Source organism: Megascapheus bottae, chromosome 9, assembly GCF_031878675.1.
Source record: "Megascapheus bottae isolate mThoBot1 chromosome 9, mThoBot2.hap1, whole genome shotgun sequence".
Taxonomy (NCBI): Eukaryota; Metazoa; Chordata; class Mammalia; order Rodentia; family Geomyidae; genus Megascapheus; species Megascapheus bottae.
This window is the reverse complement of record NC_143517.1, coordinates 53,403,133-53,427,381: the sequence shown is the minus strand read 5'-3', so window position 1 is coordinate 53,427,381 and position 24,249 is coordinate 53,403,133. Positions and strand designations below refer to the sequence as shown.

At 44.8% G+C, this 24,249-nt stretch overlaps 1 protein-coding gene, 1 long non-coding RNA gene and 1 pseudogene across 4 annotated transcripts in view; 2 read left to right on the top strand and 1 right to left on the bottom strand.

Annotated features, from left to right (window-relative positions):
- Deptor (DEP domain containing MTOR interacting protein) overlaps window positions 1–21,882 on the bottom strand; it is a 103,712-nt gene extending 81,830 nt beyond the window's left edge. For all 3 annotated transcript variants that reach the window (XM_090339323.1, XM_090339324.1, XM_090339322.1), the window contains exon 1: window positions 21,714–21,882. In XM_090339323.1, coding sequence (XP_090195449.1) covers window positions 21,714–21,835 — 122 coding nt within the window. In that variant the 5' untranslated portion in view covers window positions 21,836–21,882. The remainder of the gene's footprint in view (window positions 1–21,713) is intronic.
- LOC150059186 (elongation factor 1-beta pseudogene) lies at window positions 18,364–19,058 on the top strand (annotated as a pseudogene).
- On the top strand, window positions 20,796–21,787 carry LOC150059185 (uncharacterized). Its single transcript, XR_016536697.1, has 3 exons — window positions 20,796–21,011; window positions 21,095–21,225; window positions 21,549–21,787. It is a non-coding gene; the product is annotated as an uncharacterized LOC150059185 (long non-coding RNA).
- Window positions 21,883–24,249: the final 2,367 nt, after the last annotated feature.

Here is a 24,249-nt window from a genome sequence, read left to right as displayed (position 1 = left end):
GCCCTTAGGCTTTCTCAAGGCTACAGCTCCACAACTTGAGCCACAGCACCACTTCCAGCTTTTTTCTATATATCTGGTACCAAGGAATCAAAACCAGGTCTTTGTGCATACTAGGCAAGCACTCTACCACTAGGCCAAATTCTTTCTTCTTTTTTTTTTTTTTGCCAGTCCTGGGCTTGAGCTCAGGGCCTGAGCACTGTCCTTGGACTTTCTCAAGGCTAGAGCTCTACCACTTGAGCCTCAGCACCACTTCTGGCTTTTTTTTCTATATATGTGGTACCAAGGAATCGAACCCGGGTCTTCATGCATGCTAGGCAAGCACTTTAACCACTAGGCCAAACTCCTGGCCCTTTTTTTTTTTTTTTTTTAAGTTGGTTTTGGGTCTTGAACTCTAGCCCTGGGCGCTGTCCCTGAGCTCTTTTGGTCAAAGCTAGTGCTCTACCATTATAAGCCACAGCTCCACCACTTCTGGTTTCCTGGTGATTAACTGAAAGAGTCTCATGGACTTTCCTGCCTGGGCTGACTTTGGACCACAAACTTCAGATCTGAGTCTCCTGCGTAGCCTGGATTATAGCCATGAGCTACGAGCACCAGCTACATCTCCTTCCTTTAAATCTAGCTCTGTACTTGGTGCGCCTTCTTTGGGCTCTAAAGTCTCTTTCAACTCTTCTAAGCTTTGATGGCGGCCCTGATGAGCCTCCAGGGTAAATCTTCATAGGATCAAAATAGCACAGATGACTTGAGGGACATTTTGTACTGAAAAGATCAACCACAAACCACAAGACACAGTACAGCAAATTGCATTTCCTTTGGGCATAGGAGGATGAACACAGTAAAGGGAATCTTGTGCTAAGCATGCTGTACAAACACTGTCTAAGGTTACTACCAACTATATCCAGCTCCCAGGACAGACGCTGAAGCTGCCAAAGAGCCACAGGCTTTGAATGCGACACGTTTGTATCGTGAGAATACACAAGGTTTTTCAGGGTTTAAAAATGTTTCAAGCCCGGCGTAATAGCTCATGCTTTGTTATCCTAGCTACTCAGGAAGCTGAGACCTGAGGATTATGGTTCAAAAACCAGCCCGGGCACTAAAGACTGTGAGATGCTTATCTTCAATTAACCACTAGAAAACAGGAAGTGGTGCTGTGGCTCAAGGGGTAGGGTGGTAGCCTTGAGCTGAAGAGCTCAGGAACAGCACCCAGGCCCAGAGTTCAAGCCTCATGACCCACCATAAAAAAAAAAAAATTCAAATGTGCTGTCACCAAAGATCTGGCAGAAGTAGAGGAAGTATGGCTCAAGTGGCATTAAAAACTAAGGGAGAATACCGGGGCCTGAGTTCACGTTCCAATACTGGAACGATTTTTTTTTTTAAAGAATTATTCAGGCACCAAAACAGCGCAGGAACAACTATGTATGTGATTTGCTGTGCTCCCCAATGCCCTTGTGTCCCCTGCATGTGCATGACTGCATAGGCCGTGCAGATCGCCATCATGAGTGGAAAGACATGTGAAGATGGTGAAGGCTTAGGTTGCTCTGGTGGCTAGACTCAACCTGAAGGAGTGCAGTGTGTTGTTGTTCAGGATGTGGCAAAAGCTCCAGCCACAGGTGCAGAGGTCGCTTGGTTGGTGAAGCCTTCGATCCCAGACCACCAGACCACTGTTGCTGTCTGCCTGGTGAGAGCCTGAAGAAGGCCCTGGCCGGCAGCACAGCTCTGATCTGCTGAGACTGTGGACTCCAAGGTGGCTTCCTTCCACCAGGCCCTGGGGGTTCTTACCCGCTGAGGATCCCAGATTCCCCAACTATGTCCAGTCTATCAGAGGGCGGAGTGCTGTGTCCTCCAGCACAAGCCTGGCTGCAGAGCTTCTATGTCCCTCATGTCTCCCCAGACACTGCACCATCCCTGGGCTCAGTCGAATGCTCAGCCCCAGAGCTTTCCAAAGTAGAAACAGCATTGATTTGAATGTAGTCATTTGTTCTCCTGATAAAGCACCCCCCCTTTTTATTTTATTTATTATTATTATTATTATTATTATTCCAGTCTTGGGCTTGAGCCTAGGGTCTGAGCACTGTCCTTGGGCTTTCTCAAGGCTAGAGCTCTACCACTTGAGGCACAGTACCACTTCTGGCTTTTTTCTATGTATGTGGTACTGAGGAATCAAACCTGAGTCTTTGTACCTGCTAGGCAAGCATTCTACCATGAGGCCAAACTCCCAGCCTCTAACCCATTTGTTTAAAGAACTATCTCATTCTTCTTTCATATAGTTCTGTGTCTGATGGGGAGGAAACAGGTAAATGAATGTAGCAGGAAGGGTTCTTGTTCCCCTTCGTCTAAAGCTGGAGAGAAACTACAACATGGTACAGAATATAATCCTTGTGTCTCTAGGACCAGCTTTTTGGCACCGTCACTCATCCTAGCTGAAGAGAGTCAGCAATACCTCAAAGGGGTCTCCTCTGCCTTTCTATGACTAGGAAGGTGGTACCTGGATGACCAGGGTAGCTGGCTCTCCAGGATAAGGAAAGCCAGAGTGTATATACAGGTGAGCTTTACTCCAGCGCCATTTGCTCTCAGGATCCAGGCTTATCCAAACAGATGGGGATCAGACCAGTGCATGAGTCCCTCCCAGAGTCAATTTGCAGGCATCATTGCAGAAGACATGGGAGAGATGGACAGAGAACCAAGGTTTCTGGTCAGCCCCAAGAAGGTCACTACAATTCTGGGGAGCAGCCATCTCTAGCAGGGCAAAGGGCCCTCACTAAAGGGAATACAGGAGAAGGTTCATGCTGGTAAATAAAATTAATCACCAAGCGTTTGTTACACAGACCACCCAGGATTTAAGATTTCTCACCAGGATTCACATTGGAACCATTCAATCTCATTAATATAAACATTCTCCATGGCCTGGGAGCTGGTGGCTCATACTTATAATGCTAGCTACACAGTAGGCTGAGATCTGAGGATCCTAGTCCAAAGCCAGCTTAGGCAGACAACTCGGAGGGACACTGATCTGCAAAGAACCAGTGAAAAGCCAGAGAAGGGCTGTGGTTCATGTGGTAGAGCATCAGCCTTGAGTGAAAAAGACTAGCAAGAGTGTGGAGTCTGAGTATAGAGGGGAAAAAAGAAAAGAAAAGAAAAAAAATGAATACTCTGTATGGTTAGAATTGGTCGCATCAATAGCTGTATCTAGGATGGGAAACATCTTTAGGTCTCTCGTGGGTTCTGCATCATTTTATAAGCACGTCAAATAACCCATTTTCTCTATAATTCCCTACTTAGCAATGGTGGACAGGCTGGTATTCATTCCTTCTGGTGATTATATAAAGAATCTGAAAACTTACCAATCTTTATTTAGAACCCCATGAATGCCCAGCATGGCTCCAAACACCTGTGGCCACGTTTAAACTACACCCTTCTTTAAGCCAAAGACAGTATCTTCTAAAGATAGCTAGGTAAAGAAAGACCTCCTTGGCTCTTGGCCACATTCTGCTGACAGCTGTCTTCTGAACTGTCATGATACTTGGCAAGAGCTAAAACACTCTATTAACTAAACAACTGAGGCTGAAAGGGGAACCCTGGGAAATGACTAAGATTCTAGAGAGCCTTTCCATGATTTGGTCCAAACTATCTATCTATCTATCTATCTATCTATCTATCTATCTATCTATCTATTTCCCATGGTACTGGGGCTTTAACTCACAGCTTTGTGCTCTTAATTGGGTTTTTCACACAAGGCTGGTACTCTACCACTTGAGCTACCCCTCCAGTCAGGCTTCTTGCTAGTTAAATTGGAGAGAAGAATCTGATGAACTTTCCTGCTATGATTGGCTTTGAACCATGATTCTCAGATCTCAGCCTCCTGAGCAGCTAGGATTATAGCATGGGCCACTGGTACCTACTTCCAGAATTGAGAGGAAAGGGAGAGCCTTTCCTGGGACTTGAACTCAGAGCGTAGGTGCTGTCTCTGAGCTCCTTTTGCTCAGGGCTAGCACCCTACCATTTGAGCTACAATCCAGTTCTGGCTTTTTACTTGGTTAGTTGGTGATAAGAGTTTCTCAAACTTTCCAGCCCCGGCTCGATTGAAATCACCATTCTCAGATTTCAACCTCCTGAGCAACTAGGCTTACAAGCACTGGTGCCTGGCTCAGCACCTGTCATATTTGTTGTATTATATGTAACATACTGGGAAGCAAAACCAACACAGTAAACTCTCATTCCACACACTAGACAGGCAATAGTACTTGTGCTCTGAGAATTATTACTAAGCTGTCATGGCTTTAAAATGAAGTCTTAGCATCTATTTAGCTTGGGTGTCTGTTTCTTGCTGACTCTGATATACATCAGTTACAGCCTGGAAGGATTCTGAGAAGTTAACTTGTTCCTTAGTTCCTGGTTGCCTAACATTTTTTGCTTAAAGGCTAGCATTCTCCCACTTGAGCCACAATCCCCACTTCTGACTTTCTTTTGGTGACTAACTAGAGATAAGAGTCTCATGGACGTTCCTGCCCAGGCTGGCTTTGAACTGCAACTCTCAGATATCAGCCTTCTGAGTAGCTAGTATTTCGGTTGTAAGGCACCAGTGCCTATCTTCAATTTCTTTATTTTAAGGTGAGAATTGCAGAGCACAAGTAGAACGAGCCCAGGATAAGAGGTGTTAACATGAAAGCAATAATAAACTGGCATACAAAGCAAAATAAATAATTGGACTTGTAATATAGCTTGTGGCACAGCATTAGTCATGCAAATGCAAAGTTTGGGGTTCAATACCTGAACAAACAAAAACAACAAATCAAAGAACTTTAGCATAATAATACAGAAACAAAGGTATGAATGTAATCCATTGCCATGTACAAGAGGACAAGCAAAATAAACTAAATAAGTTCCTGTTCAGGGAATAACTACATTTTCCAATCTTTTATTGATTGTTAGGATGATTTCTAAAATTCTTCTTCATAAGAAAGAAACATCTTTTCTAGTTTTTCCATCACCAGATTTTCTGGTATTGGTTGTAATGAGTACATAAACTGTTCCCTAAACCTTCTCGAAACAATATTTATCATTGCCTATGAAGCACAAGGAAGCTCTCACCCAAATCAAACTCAGCCTGTGGAGCTTTCCATGATGAAATCAGGAGCCAGTGGGTAAGATCAAATGTTACACTGTCTATGTAATTACTTCTTTTTCCTGCTTACCCTGCGACTATCTTTACTTTAGAATATATTCCATTCGTTTCTAGAATAAATAAACTATGAAAATCCCATATATTCAAAGATCTGCTGAATTTTTGCTTAATAACCAATCTCATCCAAAAGCTGTACCAGTCTGACATTAAGTCACTGCATTAGCATAATAAATTCAGTTGGATCATAAATAACCATCAACACTCTCATTGTTTACAAAATAGTAAGTGTTTGGGATATATGAGAAATAGAAAACATTGACCAAATGCATTTCACATTATACTAATACATGTTTCAGTCAGTTGGCCCCTAACAATTCAAGGTTTCTTACTCTCTTTTTTTTTCATATATTTTTTATTGTAATTAATAGAAGGGTTACATTATATTTGCCAGATAGAAGGTGCATTAATTCACATACATTGATACCCTTTCTCATGTCTTGGTCCCCATTTCCCTCCCCCCCCCACTCCCACCCCTCATCTTGTTTTCCCCCCTTCCCTATCCAATTTCAAATAACCAAATACAAATATAGCCAATATATTAGATAACAAAGTGAGATACTGTAACAATATGAGATAACCAAGGGTCAGCAAAAGCGATGAGAGATAACATAGTACATTAAGGACAACAATCACTCATTATATGGCTTTTGTTTCTATATCCTAGAGGTCCTTTCATTTAGCGTCATACTATATGGCCTATGTATCTAGGTTTTGCTCTATTGCAAATCTCTGCTAGGAGAGCCCAAGGTTTCTACTGATTATGACAAATGAGGGAAACCATTGAGCCTATGTTCCTTTGAGTCTGGCTTACTTCACTTAATATGTTTTTTTCTAAGTCTTTCCATTTCCTAACCAATGGGGCGATGTCATTCTTTCTGACAGCCGCATAGAATTCCATTGTGTACAAATACCACATCTTGTTGATCCACTCATCAACTGAGGGACATTTTTCTAATAAAAAAAAGAAAAAAAGCTGGGCTCGGTGGCTTACACCTGTAACCCTAACCACTCAGGAGGCTGAGACCTGAGGATCAAGGTTCAAAGGCAGCCCAGGCACTAAAGGATCTGAGACTTTTTATCTCCAAATAACTTCCAGAAAACAGGAAGTGGGGCTTGGCTCAAGGGTAGAGCCTTAGCCTTAACCTGAAGAGCTCAGGGACAGAGCCTGGGCCCAGGGGCAGGACAACAGCCTTGAGCTGAAGAGCTCAGGCACAGTGCCCAGGCCGAGTTGCAGCCCCATGACCCACCAAAACAAAGAAGCTTGAAGCCCCATAATGGACAAAAAAAAAAGCTATCTTGATTGATTGAAATAGTACATTTGTGTATATGAAAATTTAAACTAGCTGAAATTGGTTTTTTCAGAGGGCAAAGGAAAGTGATTTGAGGAGGTGAGGTTGATTGTGATCATTGTGTGGAAATGTCACAATGAAATCGCTCCTTGTAAAACTAATATATGATACAAAAAATTTTAAAAAGTCATCTTCCTCAATAGAAGAAAAAAAGTCACAAGCATCATCTCCCAGAGGTCAAAAATCATGTCATTTATTTCTTGATACCTTGTTCAATACACTCAAAACCACTTCTCATAAACTTGCAATAAATATTTATAGGCTGATTAACTGAAGATAGAATATTACCATGAGGAATATGCATGAGAAAATAATTACCATGGGAAAAGATGAAAAAAAGGACATCACCAAGTTTCTCTGACATTTGGTGGTGAAATCTGTGCCCTGTGTATACCCTCAAGGCCTCGGATCAATTTATAACACAAGGTTAATTGCATTTTTAAAAAGAGCCATCCTCATGCTCTGCCTGCCAGTCTGCTTGGATTCAGTACCTGGAAGGCTGCCACCGACCCTATGTTTTCTTGGTTGCCATGTGAGAAAGCTGGTCCTTGTTGCTACGCCAGCACAGAGCCCTGGGCTCAAAAGTCAAACAGAAAAATATGCTTTTGATGTCATTATCATTATCAAGAAGAGCCACAGTGGGAGAAAGAATAGCCTCGTTCTCTCCTCCTGATTCAACAAGGGCTATTTACCATTTTGAGAGGTCCTGCCTCTCTGCCAAGTGTGGCACAATGTCCCTTTTATTCATCACTGGCCACAAGTGCCATACAGAACACAGAAAGATTTCTGGCCCTGCTGAAAAACAAGAATGTGCTCAGGAGACACTGAGAAAATTACATGTGGACTATGACTCCCCTAAAATAAATAGTAAGAGTTACAGATGGAACTCAGAGCTCTGGTGTTCTGCTAGGAGCAAGCCCTAGGGAAGCCAATGCAAGTCTTACTGCAGTGAAGCCTGGAAAATTTGGTGGTACCAACTCATCACTTGAGGCCTGCAGTATAGCAGCACTGAAAATTAACTTAATCCAACAAATACTCATGTGCTACCAGATACAGTATAAGTCAGGGAGATGCAGCTGTGAGGCAGACACATCTAGCCCCTATCCTAGGGAGAAAAGAGAGACCTTTAAAAAAGGAGGAATCTATGCTCAGGAGGCTGAGATTGGGAGTCTCATGGTTTGAGGACAGCCAGGGCAAAAAAGTTCACTAACCCCCTTTGCAGCAGATAGCTGGGTATGATGGAAATTGGGGGCTAAGATTAGAAAGACTATAGTTCTAGGATTTCTAGGACCAAGAAAAAAAAATCTGAGACTTTCATCTCAACAGAATGGTGACATATGCTTGTCCAAGCTATAGCAGGAAGTAAACAACAGGAGGATCACAGTTCAGGTATAGACTCAGACAAAAAAAAAAGCGGGGAGGAGAGGGCGGGGAGAGGCTAGAAGCACAGCTTAGACATATAGCATATATCTAACAAGTGTGGGGCCCTGAATTCAAATCTCAGTGTAAGCCTAGGACCAACCACCAGAAAAAACATTCAACTAAGTTATCTCATCTTTTACAGGGTTTTTATTTTCTTGTCATTGTGTACATTTTTATGAGTACATAATATATCAGAACAATACTACACACATTGAACTGTTAATATGCTCATAATGAGGAGAAATATGTTGACATTTAGGGATGGGCGAGCAAAAACACTGGAAGACCACTGGGCCACAGAACTCACTGGGCTATTCTGAGCCTGATACATCGTGCTTGCAAGTCTTTGTACTAGTTCTCACTTGCCTGAGCAGCCCATCCCTTCCCCGCCGTGGTACTGGCAAACCCCTTACCCACTGCTCAGCTGCCACCTCTTCAGGAAGTCTCTGTTAGTCCTCTCCCCGTCCATCTAAGGCTCCTGCTGCATCCTGAGTCCCCACATAGTATAGAAGTTGTCACACAAGGTTGTCACCTGCCACATAGCTAGCTAGCCCTGGACCTTCTGGCTGAACAATTTGGTGGTTAATTGGAGATAAAAATCTCCAAGATTTTATAGTCTGGGTGGAGCTTGGATCCTCAGATCTCAGCCTTCAGAGTAGCTAGGAGAACAAGTGTGAGCTGGCACCTGGCTTAAATGTATTTTCTTTGTTTAAAATGTTTTTCTTTGGATTTTTTTTTTGGGGGGGGGGGAGTCTTGGGGCTTGAACTTGGCATGGGCGCTGACTCTGAACTCTTCAGCTCAAGGCTACCACTACCCTGGGCCTGAGCTACACAGTGACTCAGGGAACAGAAATGATGGTTTGTTAGAACACATTCATGATGATGAATAGAAACAGAAAAGGTTTACTAAGGTATCTCAGCACAAGGCCCTCGCATACCCTAATGTGTACAAGGTTCTGTATTTGATTCTTAGCCCTACAAAAAGCTAGAGATTTTAAAAAGCAAAAGCCATGTCCACTGCCAATGCCAGAATACTCATCTTGAACAACAGATACTTTATTTAATTGAGGTTCTTCATTCCCAATGTAATATCTATAGATTCTTGTGCAGATTTAAGGCATTAATCTCTGTAAGTACCATTAAATGTATGAAGGAATGAATGCATGTATGCTTTCTAGGTCAGTAATAAGAGGTAGACTGTTAGATGGAGAACCAGGGAAGGGTAGGAAGGAGAAAAAGAGAGGGTGACTATGTAACTATGATTGAAATACATTATGTATGGACATGAAACAAACATGAGAGAACCTACTAAAATTAAAAAGAAGGAAAGAAGGGGTGGAGGGGAGGGAGAGAAATTAAAGAAGAGTAAATAAAAGCAGTGAATTTGTTCCACACATATTATATGCATATATGGGAAATCACCATGATTGTATAATTTATGCAAATAAAGTAACCAAAAAAACAGAAGCAGAAAGACTGGAGTCTAATCAAATCGCAATCTAGCAACATCATTTAAGTTTCTAAAGTGATTTCTTGTATAGTGACATGTGAAAGTCTGGAAATTTCCAACAAAACAAGCAGCTGCTTAAAATATTGACAAAATGAAGAAAGCACTGTATTCCAGGCTAAGGAGGAAAAAAAATGTTTAAATGTGACCTAAACCTACAACTTTAACATCTACTATAGCTATAGTCCAATAAAACTTCATTTTCAAAAACAAAGCAGTGGAACACAAATGGCCACCAGCCATCTATTTAGTTTCTCTGTGGCATACATGGTTTTCATATATCATCTAAGATTGTCACCCATTATGTAAAAGTTCTTGTTAAAGCTGGGTACAGTAGTGTATACCTGTAATCCTACCACTGAGAGGCAGAGGCAAAAAGAGACATAATTCAAGGCCAACCTGGGCTTCTAGCAAGACTCTATCTCAAGTCCCCTTCTCAAGTTCATATTTTCAGGCTGAACATGGAGCTGCACCCATATGTAATTCCAACAGTAAGAAGGCGCGAGGGCAAGATGGAAAGTTCAAAGCTAGCCTGGACTAAATTTTTTTAATTCATATTTTAACACCAGGAAAAAAACATTTGTACACCTTCATTTCACAATAAGGAAAATGCTTTCTGAATGTGAACTCAATTATGTTGTCCTGTTTACCACTATTAATAGCAGTAAATATTTCCAATGTGCTAAAACTTTTGCGTGGACATAGTTCCAAATGTCCTCTTTATGTTTCCCATTTGATAGAAAAAGAAACAGAACTTGAATTTGGCCTAGTCAGTAGCAGAGCTCAGAATCAATCTCATCCATTTTATGCAAAAATCACCACAAGATTGCATATCTCCCCACTCCACCTTGAAACACTTGTTATCTTCTCCCAGTGTAATCCTTTTGAGACACTTGAAAACTCTACAATTACACCCAAATACCTCTCTAGAGCTTCCAAGATCTTTATGTGTTTTTCTGTCTTGACTCAAATTCCCAGATCATTTGAGTTCTGTATTCTTCAAATCCTAAAATCAACATCTAACTTACAGGCCTATTTTCTACCAAATCTCCAGGCACGGTGTGAAAAGTTCACTGATAAAATTATTGACTTATCCATTTTTACAAAGGAAGCACAAAGGAAGCACTAACATGTCTATTATTATTATTACTTGGAGACAGAATCTCACTGTGCAGTTAAAGTTGACTACACATTCCAATACTTTATCTTTTCCAGAAGAGGAGACAGAGAAGTACCTGCTCAGAAGGCATGGACAGGAAGATGGTAGTTCAAGCCCAGTCTAGGCAAAAGTTAACAAGACCCTATTTCAAGGACAAGTGAGTGGTGTGATGTGTGCCTATGGATCAAGCTACTAGAGGAGGCAGAGATAAAAGGATTGTGGTTCAAGGCTGAGGACCACATGGGCAAGAGTACATAATTCTAACTGAATCCTAAATGCAAAATGTGAGGCCCTATAGCACAAAAAACAGGCAGGCACACCTCCAAACATTCTCATTTTGTCACAACATTTCTACAATGTTTCATGCCACTCAGATAAGAAAAGAGTTTTTATAAAAAAAAAATGTGGCCTGATACTAATAAGTCTTCATTCTTAACTATGTAGCCTTAAGTAATTAAATGCATTTCTCAGCCTTAACCAAAGTACAACACTCTGAATAGGTTCATGTGTAGTTTAAAGTAAGTACTATAAATACAGTGAAGACTCAATTCTCAAGATTTCAGACATCTCACCTAGTTCTTGGTGTGCTGTAATAATAAGAGTGTTTTTAATGCTAGTCCTGGGGTTTGAACTCAAGGCTTGGGCATTATCCCTGGAGCCTTTTTGCTCAAGGCTGGTATTCTATCACTTGAGCCACAGCTCTTTGTCTGGCTCTTTTGATAGTTAATTGGAGATAAGAGTCTCCTGAACAAACCTTCTTATCACACTGGCTTTGAACAGTGATTCTCAGATCTCAATCTCCTGAGTATGGAAGATTACAGGGGTGAGCTACCAGCACACGGCTAATAATAGTATTTTCTCTGTAAAAATAAATGGCCATATCTTATTATAGGTAGATGCGCTTAAAAAGAAAAAACTCAAACAGGGGGCTGATAGCTCATGTCTATACTTCCAACAGGAAATCTTTAACTGTAGCTGGAATACAGACAAAAGAGATCTGAAAATGTCTAAATAATCCCCCATCTTCGCACAGGTCTCACTCATTCCCCAAAGCATTCTTTCAGAACTGCTGGCAAAAAGCCATACCAGCTTCCTTTTCTTCATTGTGTTCCCTTTAAGGGGAAAAAAAGGTTATCTGGTAGCAAAATCATTACCCCAGATGCAAATCATCAAATTATTTTGTCCCAAGATCGACACAATGGCTCAATCAATCCCAGTGCCATGGCGGTTTCTAGGGCATTCCTGGCCCAAGGCAGTTACACCTACACTTAGAAAGAAGCAACAACAAATGATAAGAAAGTCCGAGGTATCAGACTCTTCCAGTTTTAAAGTCCCACTGGGGCACTAGCAAGTGCTGAACCTGCAGACAAATGTGTCAGTTCCAATACTTAAATTTCCTGTGTGCTTCTCTCTCTCTCTTCATACTATCCCCACTCCCTTCCCCCTTTCCTCCAGCTCTCCCCACCCCTCTCCCCATATGCTCCTTAGTTTTCCCACTCAAGACTAGTGCTCTACCAATGGAGCACTTTTTAATTCCAGTTAATTGGAGATAAAGGTCTCACAGATTTTTTTTTTTTGCCCAGGCTAGCTTAAAACTGTGATCATTAGATCTCAGCCTTCTGAATAGGTGAGATTATAGATATGAGCTACCAATTCCTGGCTGAGCCTCTCTCGGGCAACATAAACAAAATAAAAATCTTTTTTTTTTTTATTACAATCCCTTGTCAGGACTCGAGTAAAAAAGTTTGCTGCCTCTGAATGTATCCCACTCATTAAAAATATAATAAAAGGCTACATCCATCCTGTATGATCTATATTAATTGGCTTTTATTCCTATTAGTTTTGCTTATAAGACAGTACAAAATCAAGGCTACAGTTACTAACACAAAGTGAAGGAAACCCTGTGCACTTATAGGTATAAGGTTAAATCTTAACAGGAGAGTTTAAAAAACAACAACAAAAACCCAAGCATGGCTGGGCATGGTGGCTCACACCTCTAATCCTAGCTACTCAGGAGGCTGAGATATAAGGATCGTGGTTCAAAGCCAGCCCAGGCACTAAAAAGTCCACGAGACTCCAATTAACTACCAGAAAACTGGAAGTGGCACTGTGGCCCAAGAGGTAGGGCAGTAGCCTTCAGCTGAAGAGCTCAGGGACAGCACCAGAGTTCAAGAGTTCAAGTCTCAGAACTGACAAAAAGAAAGAAAGAAAAAAGGCATGGCCCTGTGATAATCAGTTTCTACTTCGGGAGAAATGGACAAAATGTGTGATCTAAAAAGCCCTTTTCTCAGCTTATCTAAGTAAATGCAGAGTCTGGGACCCTGCCAGACCAATTGCGCACTAATTACTCCTTATGCAGCTCTGCTTACACAGAGATGACTTACAGAAGACTTTGGCTGGAGTTCTTTTCTGGGTGGAGGTGTTTCTTGGAAAGACATCAAAATTCAAGTTCTGCAGAAATCATTCTTTACAACTTGAATTTGAGCCGTTTGCCACACCAAGCTTTGCTTGACTGCTATTATGGAGCAAATCTGAACATCAGGGTCTGGTTGTGGGGAGAAGAAGGGGAGCTGGGAGAACATGAGGCTCTGGAAGTTGAAAGCAGTAAAGTTCAGAATGGATTGCAGTGTCTCCTGATCTTGCCCAGCCTGCATAGTTCCTGGGGCTTCCTTTTTTTTTTTTTTTTTGTACCAGTGTTATTTCTCCTTACATTGATTTCAATCATAGGGTGCCAGAGGCTCACAACTGTAATCCTAGCTACTCAGGAGGCTGAGATTAGAGAATGGAGGGAGACTAAAGCAAACCACTGATTATCCAGAAAAGAAAAAAGGCAGAAGTAGAGAAGTAGAGGTGTGGCTCAAGTGGGAGAGAGGCAGTTGTGGGGGGGGGGGGGGAATGGCAAGAGAGCAAAAGGCTGAGTTCAGGCCCTAGTTTAAAAAAAAAAAAATCATCCCCTATATTCCACTCCCTCGCTCCCTCCCTCTCTCCTGCCTCCCCACCTCCCTTTCTCTCTGAGCCCAAGTGATCTATGTGTACCACATCTGGATCATGGCCCCAGCCAGCGGCCACTGACTTGCTTCTCATCATGCAGCAGCTGCTGTGTGTGGGTGAGACGAATCCATGTGTGGATGGCTTGAGCCATTTCTAGAGGGATTCAACCTCTGGAGGAACTTGGCTCATCAAATGCGGCCAGGGGAATACAGATAAGGCAACCACCACAAGCCACAGCTCTGCCCCAGTCTTTTAGAGGTCAGCTAAGATGGTCCCAGAAGATCAAAGCTCAACTTCCATAGCTGGCTGACAGCAGTAGCCCCTCCCTTCAGCCTGGTTTGGTGACAGAGGTCAGGGGATGACTCTAGGAGATATCTTGGTTGAGGATGGATGAGGACAATGCTAATGCCAGAGAAGGAGATCAGATGCATCAAGTACATGGAGGAGAAAGGGACCTTGAATTCCCACCAACATTCACCTGAAATGAATTGTTGCATTATCTCCAATGGTTAAGCCACTCTGTGTGTAGGGTCCATTTGAATGAACAGGCACGAAAGTCCCCTGCACAGTGTACTCCTACTTGTAATCTCTACAACTGGATAGAATTCTGAGAGAATGGATTCGATCCAAGTGCTATATTTACTCCCCCTCTCATCCCATGTGGGCCTGCCTTGGTTCTCTCCATTTTAAAATGGAGATAAAAGGAATTTATTAATATTATTATTATTATTATTTGTCAGTCATGACAAATAATATTGTCAAATAGTTATTATTTGAACTGTGGACCTGGGCACTGTTCCTGAGCTCTTCAGCTCAAGGCTGGTGGTTAATTGGAGATATGAGTCTCACAGACTTTCCTGCATAAGCTGGCTTTGATTCTCTGATCTCAGCCTCCAGATTAGCTAGGATTATAGACCTAAATCACTGGAGCCCAGCTCTGCTAACATTCTTATTTAATACAGAACTTGGCTGTTTAGGCATCCATGTGTACACAACCTGTGAAAGTATACACTTTCAGTTACTATCTCGATATGGCTTATTATCTTTAACCTTGTCTCTCAAAACCTACAAGAAAGCATGTATACCATGCCTGAATATCATGGAGGCAGACCTGGGCTACGGAGCAAGATCTTTTTTCAAAGAACAGACAGCCAGGCATGGTGACTGACATTTATAATCCCAGTTACTGGGAGGGTGAGGATTAGAAGAATCACAGTTTCAGACCAGTGGCGGGGGTGGGGGGAGTGGGATGTAAGACAACAAGACCCCATCTCAAGCAAACAAGCAGGCATGGTGTTACCCATGTGTGTTCCCAGCTATGAATGGGGCTTGAGGAAGACAACTGAGGTTCAGGCTGGCCATGCTATAAACAAAACCATGACAAAAACCCCACAAGATCCTACCTGAAAAATAACAAAAGCAAAGCAAAAGGACTGGCTCAAGTGGTAGAGGCTGTCTAGCAAGTGTGATGCTCCGAGTTCAAACCCCATTAAAACAACAACAAAACAAAACAAACAATCTACAAAACCATGAGGAGCAGCCTGAAGGTTAGGGTTAGAGAGACATAAGCCTTTCGCAGCTGCTACAAGCTGGGACCCACCTCCTCTTCCCCAGCTGCCATGCGCTTCCCTAGGCTGCAGCCCTGGCTTGTGTCCCCGCTAGCCACACCCTGGCAACAGCTGTTATGCAAAAACCAGAGATACAAAAGGATATCTCACCGCAGTGCAGGGGTGTGCCCAGGCTCCATCTCACCTCCCTATCCCATCTTTCAAGTGTTTAAGAAGATACAGGAAGGTGACAGGGTACAGGCCTGAGTGTGTGAGGGCTCTGTAGGCATTCCCCATCCAGCCACAGGCCTCAAGGCTTCTGTTGGCTTTGCCATAGAGAACAGCTGCTTGCATAAGCCTTGGCAGCCCCCAGAGCCCAATCTCTACTCCCCACTGTCAATCTCCACTCTGGCCCCCGACCACCTAATAATTCACAAACACAGTCACTGACATATGCTCCCAAGCTGAATGAAGGGCCTCAGATCTGGTAGACACTGGAGGAAGACAGAAATGTGTGAGAGTTGAGAGAGACGTTTGTGGCTTGTCTTCTCCCGATCATTACCATCATGGAAAAGTTCTACTGAACGGCTAAGATTTTAGAATAAGCTCTTGATTCAAATAAATACTGGAAAGAACAGGGGAGAAGGGTCTTCCTTCGCCCTTACCTTCTTTGGAGATTTATTTACCTTATTTGGGAGTTTACTGATTTTCACATGAGCAGGAGGCAACACTTAAATAGCAACATTGGAGCTGGGACTAGTGATGCACACCTGTAACCTTGGTATGTGAGTGGCTGATATGGGAAGACTGGGAGTCAGAGGCCAGCCTGGGCAACAGTGAGACCCTGCCTATCTCAAACAACCCACATGCAGTACAGTATTGTCTTACATATGCCCAGGATGACTTGAGTGTTGCTATGGAATAATCTATTTGTGATTATTTTCCTCTTCCCCTTCCCCTGACTCCTCCTCCTCTTTCTTTGGTGAGGGGAGAGAGGTTGTTATTGTGAATTGGATATAGAGCTAATAGAGCTATGGCTCAAATGGTACAGTGCCTGCCTCAAACACAAAAGCTAAGGCATAGTGCCTAGGCCTTGAGTATTAGCCCCATGTGTTCATACACATGCATGCATGCATACACACAAACACACACACACACACACACAAGCACGCACACATGCACACACATGTGTATTTAGCTAACTAGCCATCTTGAGGGATGAATGGGGTTATCCAGATGCATTTTTTTTTCTTTTTGGTACTGAGAATTGAACCCAGGGCTTCCAGCAGAGTGGGCAAGCATTCTACTACTCTCCCCTCCTCCCAACCTCTCCTTCTATTTCATTTGTGTGACAGGATCTAAGTAATCTTATCTGGGCTAGCCTCTAACTTGAGATCCTCCCGACTCTGCCAGCTTTGTGCCAAGATTACAGACATGCACCATCATACTCACAACTAAGCCTTTCTTTTCTGTTGGTGGTGGTGGTGGTTATGGGGCTTGAACTTAGGGCTTGGGCACTGTTATGCTATTCAAGGCAGGCACTCTACCACTCTGAGCCACAGCTCCACTTCTGGTTTTCTAATGGTTAACTAGAGATGAGTCTCACAGATTTTCCTGTCTAGGCTGGCTTTAATGGCAATCCTCAGATCACAGCTAGGATTACAGGCATATGCCACCAGCACCTGGCTTTCTGAATTCCTTTTCTTTTTTCTTTTTTTAAAACCAGTCCTAGGTCTTGAACTCAGGCCTGGGCACTACCCTTGAAGGCTAGTGCTCTACCACTTGAACCATAGCACTAAATCTGGCCTTTTCTGGGTATATGGTACCAAGGAATCAAACTCAAGGCTTTCTGCATGCTAGGCAAGCACTCTACCACTAGGCCACACTCTCACCCCGGTTGTCCCCCAAATCATTCTTAAGATACAAAACTACAGAAATACGTTAGACAGGGTTGTGAGACATTTTATGACAAAAGAAAGGCAGGAGAGAATCAGGAAAAGGCCATGAAGTCTAAAAGGCATGAAAAAGCAACAAGACATTGTGATGCTTGTTCTCATGTAAACAAACTGCAGAGATGTGTTGGCACTGGGCACTCTGGCTCCCGTTTCACATCTGGAGCCTATGATAATCATAACAACACTCTTCTTGATTTAGCTAACAAAGTTCTTTCCCATGTGGTAACCCCATTTGGTCCAACACTACACATCGTCTGTGGGCAGGGAGGATTCGCACTCTGCAGGGAAGGGAGCTAAAGGCTGTGTGGGAGCTTGCTGAAGGAGGGAGGACAGTTATCAAGCAAAGAACAAGGAGACAAATCTGAATGAAGCCAGCTTTGAAATGTCACCCCAGTATTTGGTTTCCCTCACCTCATCACTGATGACCCAGAAAGCAAGGCCAGTCAAGAGAAAACAGAGGCATGTAGGTGGGTATGAGGCAAGCAAGAAGCAGGTGGCCCATCACTAAGTGTCCAAAACCATATTGTAAAAGGGCAGCTGAGGACACAAGACTACATGGCGACACCAATAACAAGCTAGCCAGAGGTTCCACCTCTCCATCTATTAGACCAGGTACATGGCCACTTAAATTCTAAAGATGGTATTTCCTTATACTAACAGAAGTCTATTGAATGGCATATAATCCTCATTCAAATACTGAGTATTTGGTGGACTAACCCGAGGTAAAATGATTAGAAAAAAGCTCAGGAGTTTGGCCTAGTGGTAAGAGTGCCTGCCTAGCATGCACAAAGACCCTGGTTTGATTCCTCGGTACTATTGGGGGCCGAGTAACGCCATGTCTAATAACTTTCTGCTGAGGCTTGTAGTAGGGATAATATACGTGGATCTCTTTGTCCTGTCCATCTCGTATACTGATAGGCTCCCTCACCCAATATAAGGAGGAGGGATTTAGGGAGAGACAGAGAGAGATCTTCCTGCCTTGATGAAGACGTCTCTGTTGGTGCTCTGGGGTAAGAAGGCTGAGTGCTGGAGGACAGTGGGCCCCTTCCTCTTGCTGCTTGGCCTGGTCCGGGTGTGTTTTTCCCCATTCCCCCTACTATTAGAGAGGGACCAGGGACAAAGGACCCCGACAGGTACCACATACATAGAAAAAGCCAGAAGTCCTTTTTTTTTTCCCTCTGCCTTAACGCGAGGCGTGGGCTTGTCTCGCTCTTTCTCTTCGCTGCTACCCAGCTCCCAGACACAACCGCGGCCATGGATTTCGGAGATCTCAAGAGTCCAGCGAGCTTCCAGGTGCTCAATGATGGACAAGAGTTACATCGAGGGGTATGTGCCCTCGCAAGCAGATGTGGCAGTTTTTGAGGCAGTCTCTGGCCCGCCGCCTGCCAACTTATGTCATGCCCTACGTTGGTATAATCACATCAAATCCTATGAAAAGGAAAAGGGCAGCCTGCCTGGAGTGAAGAAATCTTTGGGCAAGTATGGCCCTGCCATACTGGAAACGGAGCTGTGGAGAGTAAAGATGAAGATGACATTGATCTCTTTGGGTCTGATGAGGAGGAGGAAAGTGAAGAAGCAAAGAAGCTTCGGGAAGAACGTCTTGCACAGTATGAGTCAAAGAAAGCCAAAAAACCTGCACTTGTTGCCAAGTCTTCCATCTTACTAGACGTGAAACCCTGGGATGATGAGACAGATATGGCAAAATTGGAGGAGTGTGTCTGAAGCATTCAAGCAGATGGCTTAGTCTGGGGGTCCTCTAAACTGGTTCCAATGGGATATGGAATTAAGAAGCTTCAAATACAGTGTGTAGCGGAAGATGATAAAGTAGGAACAGACATGCTGGAGGAACAGAACACTGCTTTTGAGGACTATGTGCAGTCCATGGACGTGGCTGCTTTCAACAAAATCTAAAGTCTTCCCCAGATAATTGCATTGAAATAAAAGATTGAAAGATGAAAAAAAAGAAAGAAAGAAAGAAAGAAAAAGCCAGAAGTGGTGCAGTGGCTCAGGGTAGAATGCTAGCCTTGAGGAAAGCCCAAAGACAGTGCTTAGACCCTGAGCTCAAGCCCAGGACTGGCAAAGAAAAAAAAAAAAACAACAAAACCAAAGGTTAGCATTTTCCCAAATAAAACACAGTTGGTAACATTGACTCAGAATTTGTAAGTGTGTGTACCCATCCTGCAGCTTGAATCAGATCCAGAACCTCAGGGCTGTCACTGAGCTTCCTTTACTCAAAGCTATTGCTCGTGAACATTAACACCACTTCTGGGTTTTTCAGTGGTTGGCCTCCTGAGCAGCTTCGATTACAGGTGTGAGGCACTAGTACCTGCCTTCTTCTGGCTTTCATGGGTAACATGTCTCTTCATACCCCCCAAACTCCTGAAAGAGATATGTCATCACAATCCCCTTTCTTCAGAGAAGAAACTGAGGCAAGACAGGCGAAGAAGACAGACTCAAAGTGACAGAACCGAGCAAGGGACACAAAACCAGGCAGCCTGGATCCATATTAAGTGCTGTGAGTAATCTCTTGAACGTCCCTGCCAGGTTTGGTGGCTGGAAGTCACATGTGGGATGAAGAGAATCTAATAGTAATGATTGATTTCAGCTACCACTTGGAGATTGCTCACTAATACAGGAAGACCTGGGATGAAATCTCACCACTTAGCAGGAAATACTTTCAACTTCATTGCCATTGTACTGAGGAGGAAACAAAGGCTCAGGGAAGTGATTTGTCTAAGGTCACAGCTACAAGAGATAAAATGGATAGAGTGCTTACTACCCAATCTTCATCATAACTCCACAAATTTAAAAACTTGCCCAGGGCTCTACAAGGGTTAAGCTAGAAGGAAAATCAAAATTCATTCTGCTTTACAATCCTCCTTCAAACTTCATGTGGATACCTTATTACCCGGGCAGAGCAGAAATCCAAGGCCCACTCCAACTCCTGAGAGTGAAAGACCCTTCCATCTTAAAAAATATATACATATATTTTTACTAACTCCTGACTATGGCCTGAAAACTACCACAGAGCACCAAAGTGCTTGGAAAGAGAGCTGGGGATTTGAGAAGGAGCACTTCAGAAAGAGCATCTCCAAGAGACTCTTCACACAATGGAGTATTTGCAGAAGAAATAAAAAGGAAGGAACTCCATCCCCAGGTAAAGACATTAAATCACACCAAAAAAAAAAAAAAGTTTTCAGATTAGATTAGCTTTTTCCTTCTAGAAAAGCTTTACTTCAATTTTTAAATTAGAAAATGTTTCTAAGAATGAAAAACTTTTATCCCCTTTAATTCTGACCACATATTTGAAAAACAAAAACAAAACTCATCTAGGAATGTCTTTCATAACATTAAGCTGGGATCAATTCCGACTTGCTGTCCCTAGAACTAAGTGTGCAAACCTTCAAGGATCTTTCATGGGGCCCTGAACACAGCCATCTAGAAACCAAAACGGACTGGGAAACTCAAGACAACAAGGAAGGAACTGGGGAGCACGGCCTTCGCGGGATGGGGGTTGGGGGGAGCCAGAGCCAGGCACCTGCCTGCTGGCTGTGCCAACAACGCTGCAAAGCTGGGGCGTTTTGTTGGTTGGTTGGTTTGCTTTGCTTTGCTTTGTTTTCCAGGCAAACTGACTGGAACACACCATGGGATCTGGTCTGATCTTACGTCCAGTGGTTAAGTACACACCCAAGAAAAAGGCACATGGAGGGAGGGCAAAGGCGTGGGGCTGTTCCTGGGTCAGGAGGCCCCGCAGGGCTTCACAGCCCGAGGGTGACCCACGGGGTCCACAGCCCCAGTGCGCGGCCCGCGAGACCCCGCGACGGCGTGCGCGACAAGGAGCCCCACGCCGCCTTGCGGACCCCAGGGGGAACTGTCGAGATGTTCACGGAGGGGGCAGACAGGTTCTCGGGGGTTGGGGGGGAGGGCTAGCCCACACCACAATCCTTCCAAGGAGGCGATGTGACCCTCCTCCTGCTGCTTACAGACGGAAAACAGCGGCGTCTCGGGAGAGTGAAGCGGGACCGGCCAGCCAGGAGGACCACCGAATTTGCAGACGATCGGGGCGCTGACCTCCCCCCGCCCGCCACCCCGGGGCTCTCTGGAAAGAGGGGAGAGGTGACGGCCGGGAGGCCAGGCGGCGCCGGGGACGTGGGAAGAGCGCGGGGTGGGTGGTGCCGAGGGCGCAGGGGGCGCACGGAGGACACGGGGGGCGCACGGGGGGCACGGGGGGCGCACAGGGGGCACGGGGGGCGCACAGGGGACACGGGGGGCGCACAGGGGACACGGCGGGTCGCGGGGCACTCGGAGGCGCAGGGCGCTCGGGCTCCCCTTAGCCCAGGGCATAACGCGCGTCCCCGTTCCGTGCGCCCCCGTTCCGTGCGCCCCCGCTCCCCGCAGCCCCGCGCCCACTGCGTGTCCTCCCCGGCTGCCTCCTCCAGGCGCGAGCGCAGCGCCGATCCCCGTCCACGGGCGCCGGCCACGGTGTGTGGGAGCCGCGCGGGGCACTCGAGTCCGGAGCCTCCATGCGCGTGCGCGCAGGGCTGCAGCGGGCACCGGCTGGCAGTGCCAACGTGAACCCACCGGAGCTACGCCCCTCGCCTTACCGCAGCTGCTCCCCGGTCACCAGGACTTCAGCCATGCGCTCCAGCTCCCGCTGCTGCGTCCCGCCAGGCCCGCTACTGCCGCCGTCGCTGCTGCCGCTCCCGGAGCTGCTGCCCTCCTCCATGATCCCGACCGCGCCGCCACCACCACCACCACGGTCTCCGCTGTAAGGCTCAGTTCTCGGGAGTTCAGTTCAGATCAGTGTGCCCTCACTGAGGCCTCCGCCGCCATATTTGTTCAGGGCAGTCTGGAGGCTCTGATGTGATTGGCTGGAGAGGGAATCCCTGTGGGTAAGCGGAGGGGCTCGGCGAGTCCTGCCGCAGTAACTCCCTCTGGGGGCGTGGCCAAGGCTGCGGCGTGGCGGGGGGCGTGGCGGGGGCGTGGCAAAGGAGGAAAATATCAACACGGCATGGGGCGGGCCAGGTGCACGGCTTTACCGCGGTGGAATCAATCCTGCGCTCTTCTTGTAGTTTCTAGACGTAAGTTGCGGAGAATAAAAATTAGAATCAGCCGAAATAGTGAGCAGTCAACTATTCATATGTCACTACAGGGCACACGCATGTCCCAACCACACCACTCAGCTTACTGTGTCCTCAATACAGAGGTCTGGCCCACTTGCCAGACAGACCTCGGATCCTGGTTTCCCACCGAAGTGCGTTGCTCTTCTCTAGACAGGCATTGTAGCTTTGACTTGTTGGCATCTGCTTACATTATGCAAGCGGGCAGAATGTGCCATTCTGGCTTCAAGTTTGCAATGCAGGCTTGTACTCCAAGCCCTTGAGATTCTTTATCAAAACACAAGTACAAAGCTGGTTGCACACTGGGAGGCACAGATCGAGAGGACTGAAGTTGGAGATCCCTGGGAGCAGGGGGAAGTTCTCAAGATCCCATTACAACATAGAGCTGGGCATGGTGGCACCCACCTGCCATGCCAGCTACATGGCAGCATGAGTAGGAAATTCCTAGGACGGCCCAGGCAGAACAAAGTATAATGCTCCATCAGAAAAATAAAGCAAAAGGGGGCCCTGGAGGGGTGACTCAGGTGCCAACTACCAGGTCTGGAGTTCAAATCCCAGTGTCACCAAAAAGAAATAAATGAGTCAAGAAATAAAATGTCATATGAAAACAATAAAGTACTATGAGCCAGTAGGGACGTAAGTATAAATATTTTTGAATGACAGAATGGTACAAAGCATACATAGAAATTATCACTGAACATTCCTCTTTTTAAACTTTTTATTTTGTAAAGTTCTACTACCTAAGTGCAACTGAAAGATTATGTCTTGCAAGAAAGTTTTAATTTTTAGAAATAGCTACACATGTACCTGCTGAGAGTCTGCAGAAAATGCACCAGCCAGCATGAGATGCCCAACCTGCCAGTACACACACACACACACACACACATACATCTCTGCTGTGCAATGTGACACAACTGGAAGTCACTGGGATGGAAAGATAGGACAGGTTTTCTGACAGTAGACAAAGCTCCTGCCATAATCTCATGTAGGGAGACACTATCATTATCATTTGAGCCCTATTTAGAAGTATTTAGTAGGAGAAGGAGTAGTAGGAGTATTTAGACATTGTTGTCATGTAGCCAAGGCTAGCCTCCAAGTAAATCACCCTTCCTTTCCCTCCAAGTACTGGGATTACAGGCATGGACTGACGCATCTGCCTCTTCCCTGTAGGCCCAATCATTTTATGTATCTAAAGATGAATATGAAGGATTGAGTTCTGTCTCATTCTCCAAGGGCAAGCAAAGCACCAGATGCATGCTCACATGCTTGTCTGCAGGCAACCTTGGTTCCCAGGGGACAATGGCCCCCACACCCAAGGTGGAGCATCCCATTATGGGCCTGACCAAAGACACCACCCTGGGCCCCCAGGAGACCGTAACCCATTTATTTTACTTTATTTTATTTTTGTTTCCTTGTTGAGCCCTATATAAGCCTACCCCCAAATCCAGTCTCCAGCACAACCTCCAACCCAGAGGGAAGGTCTGTGCCCCTCGCTGTTCCTCAATAAACAGTCCTCGCCTGTTGAGGATCAAGTCTGGCCTATTCCTTTTCCATTCTCCTCCATGTTCCTTACGTGCACTACCATGCTTAGCTCAGACTGTTGTTCAAGAAAGATGGTGTTAACTTTTCCCTGTATTGTATAAGGCCACTCCATATCAATAACTGAAAATTCACAATTTGTTGAGCATTTATTTTTGTGCTGTATGTGGCACTTTATTTATACTGTTTAATTTGTGCGCGTATGTGTGGTTGCATGCTTATGCGCGTGCGCGCACCCCCTCCCCCAATATTAGATATTCTAGCCTTCACTCTATAAATGGCAAAACTTGAGTATAGAAAGAAAGCTTGAGTATAGAAAGAAGTAATTTGCCTAAATGTCACACCTAAAATATTCAGCAGAGCTCTTGAGCTACTGAATTCTACAGATTCCCAAGGCAGAACCCAGTTGTGGTCCAGAAAGGAAATAACTCCCTCTGCGCAGCCAACACTCCCTGTTAGAACACTCTTTTGTCTAAAGAAA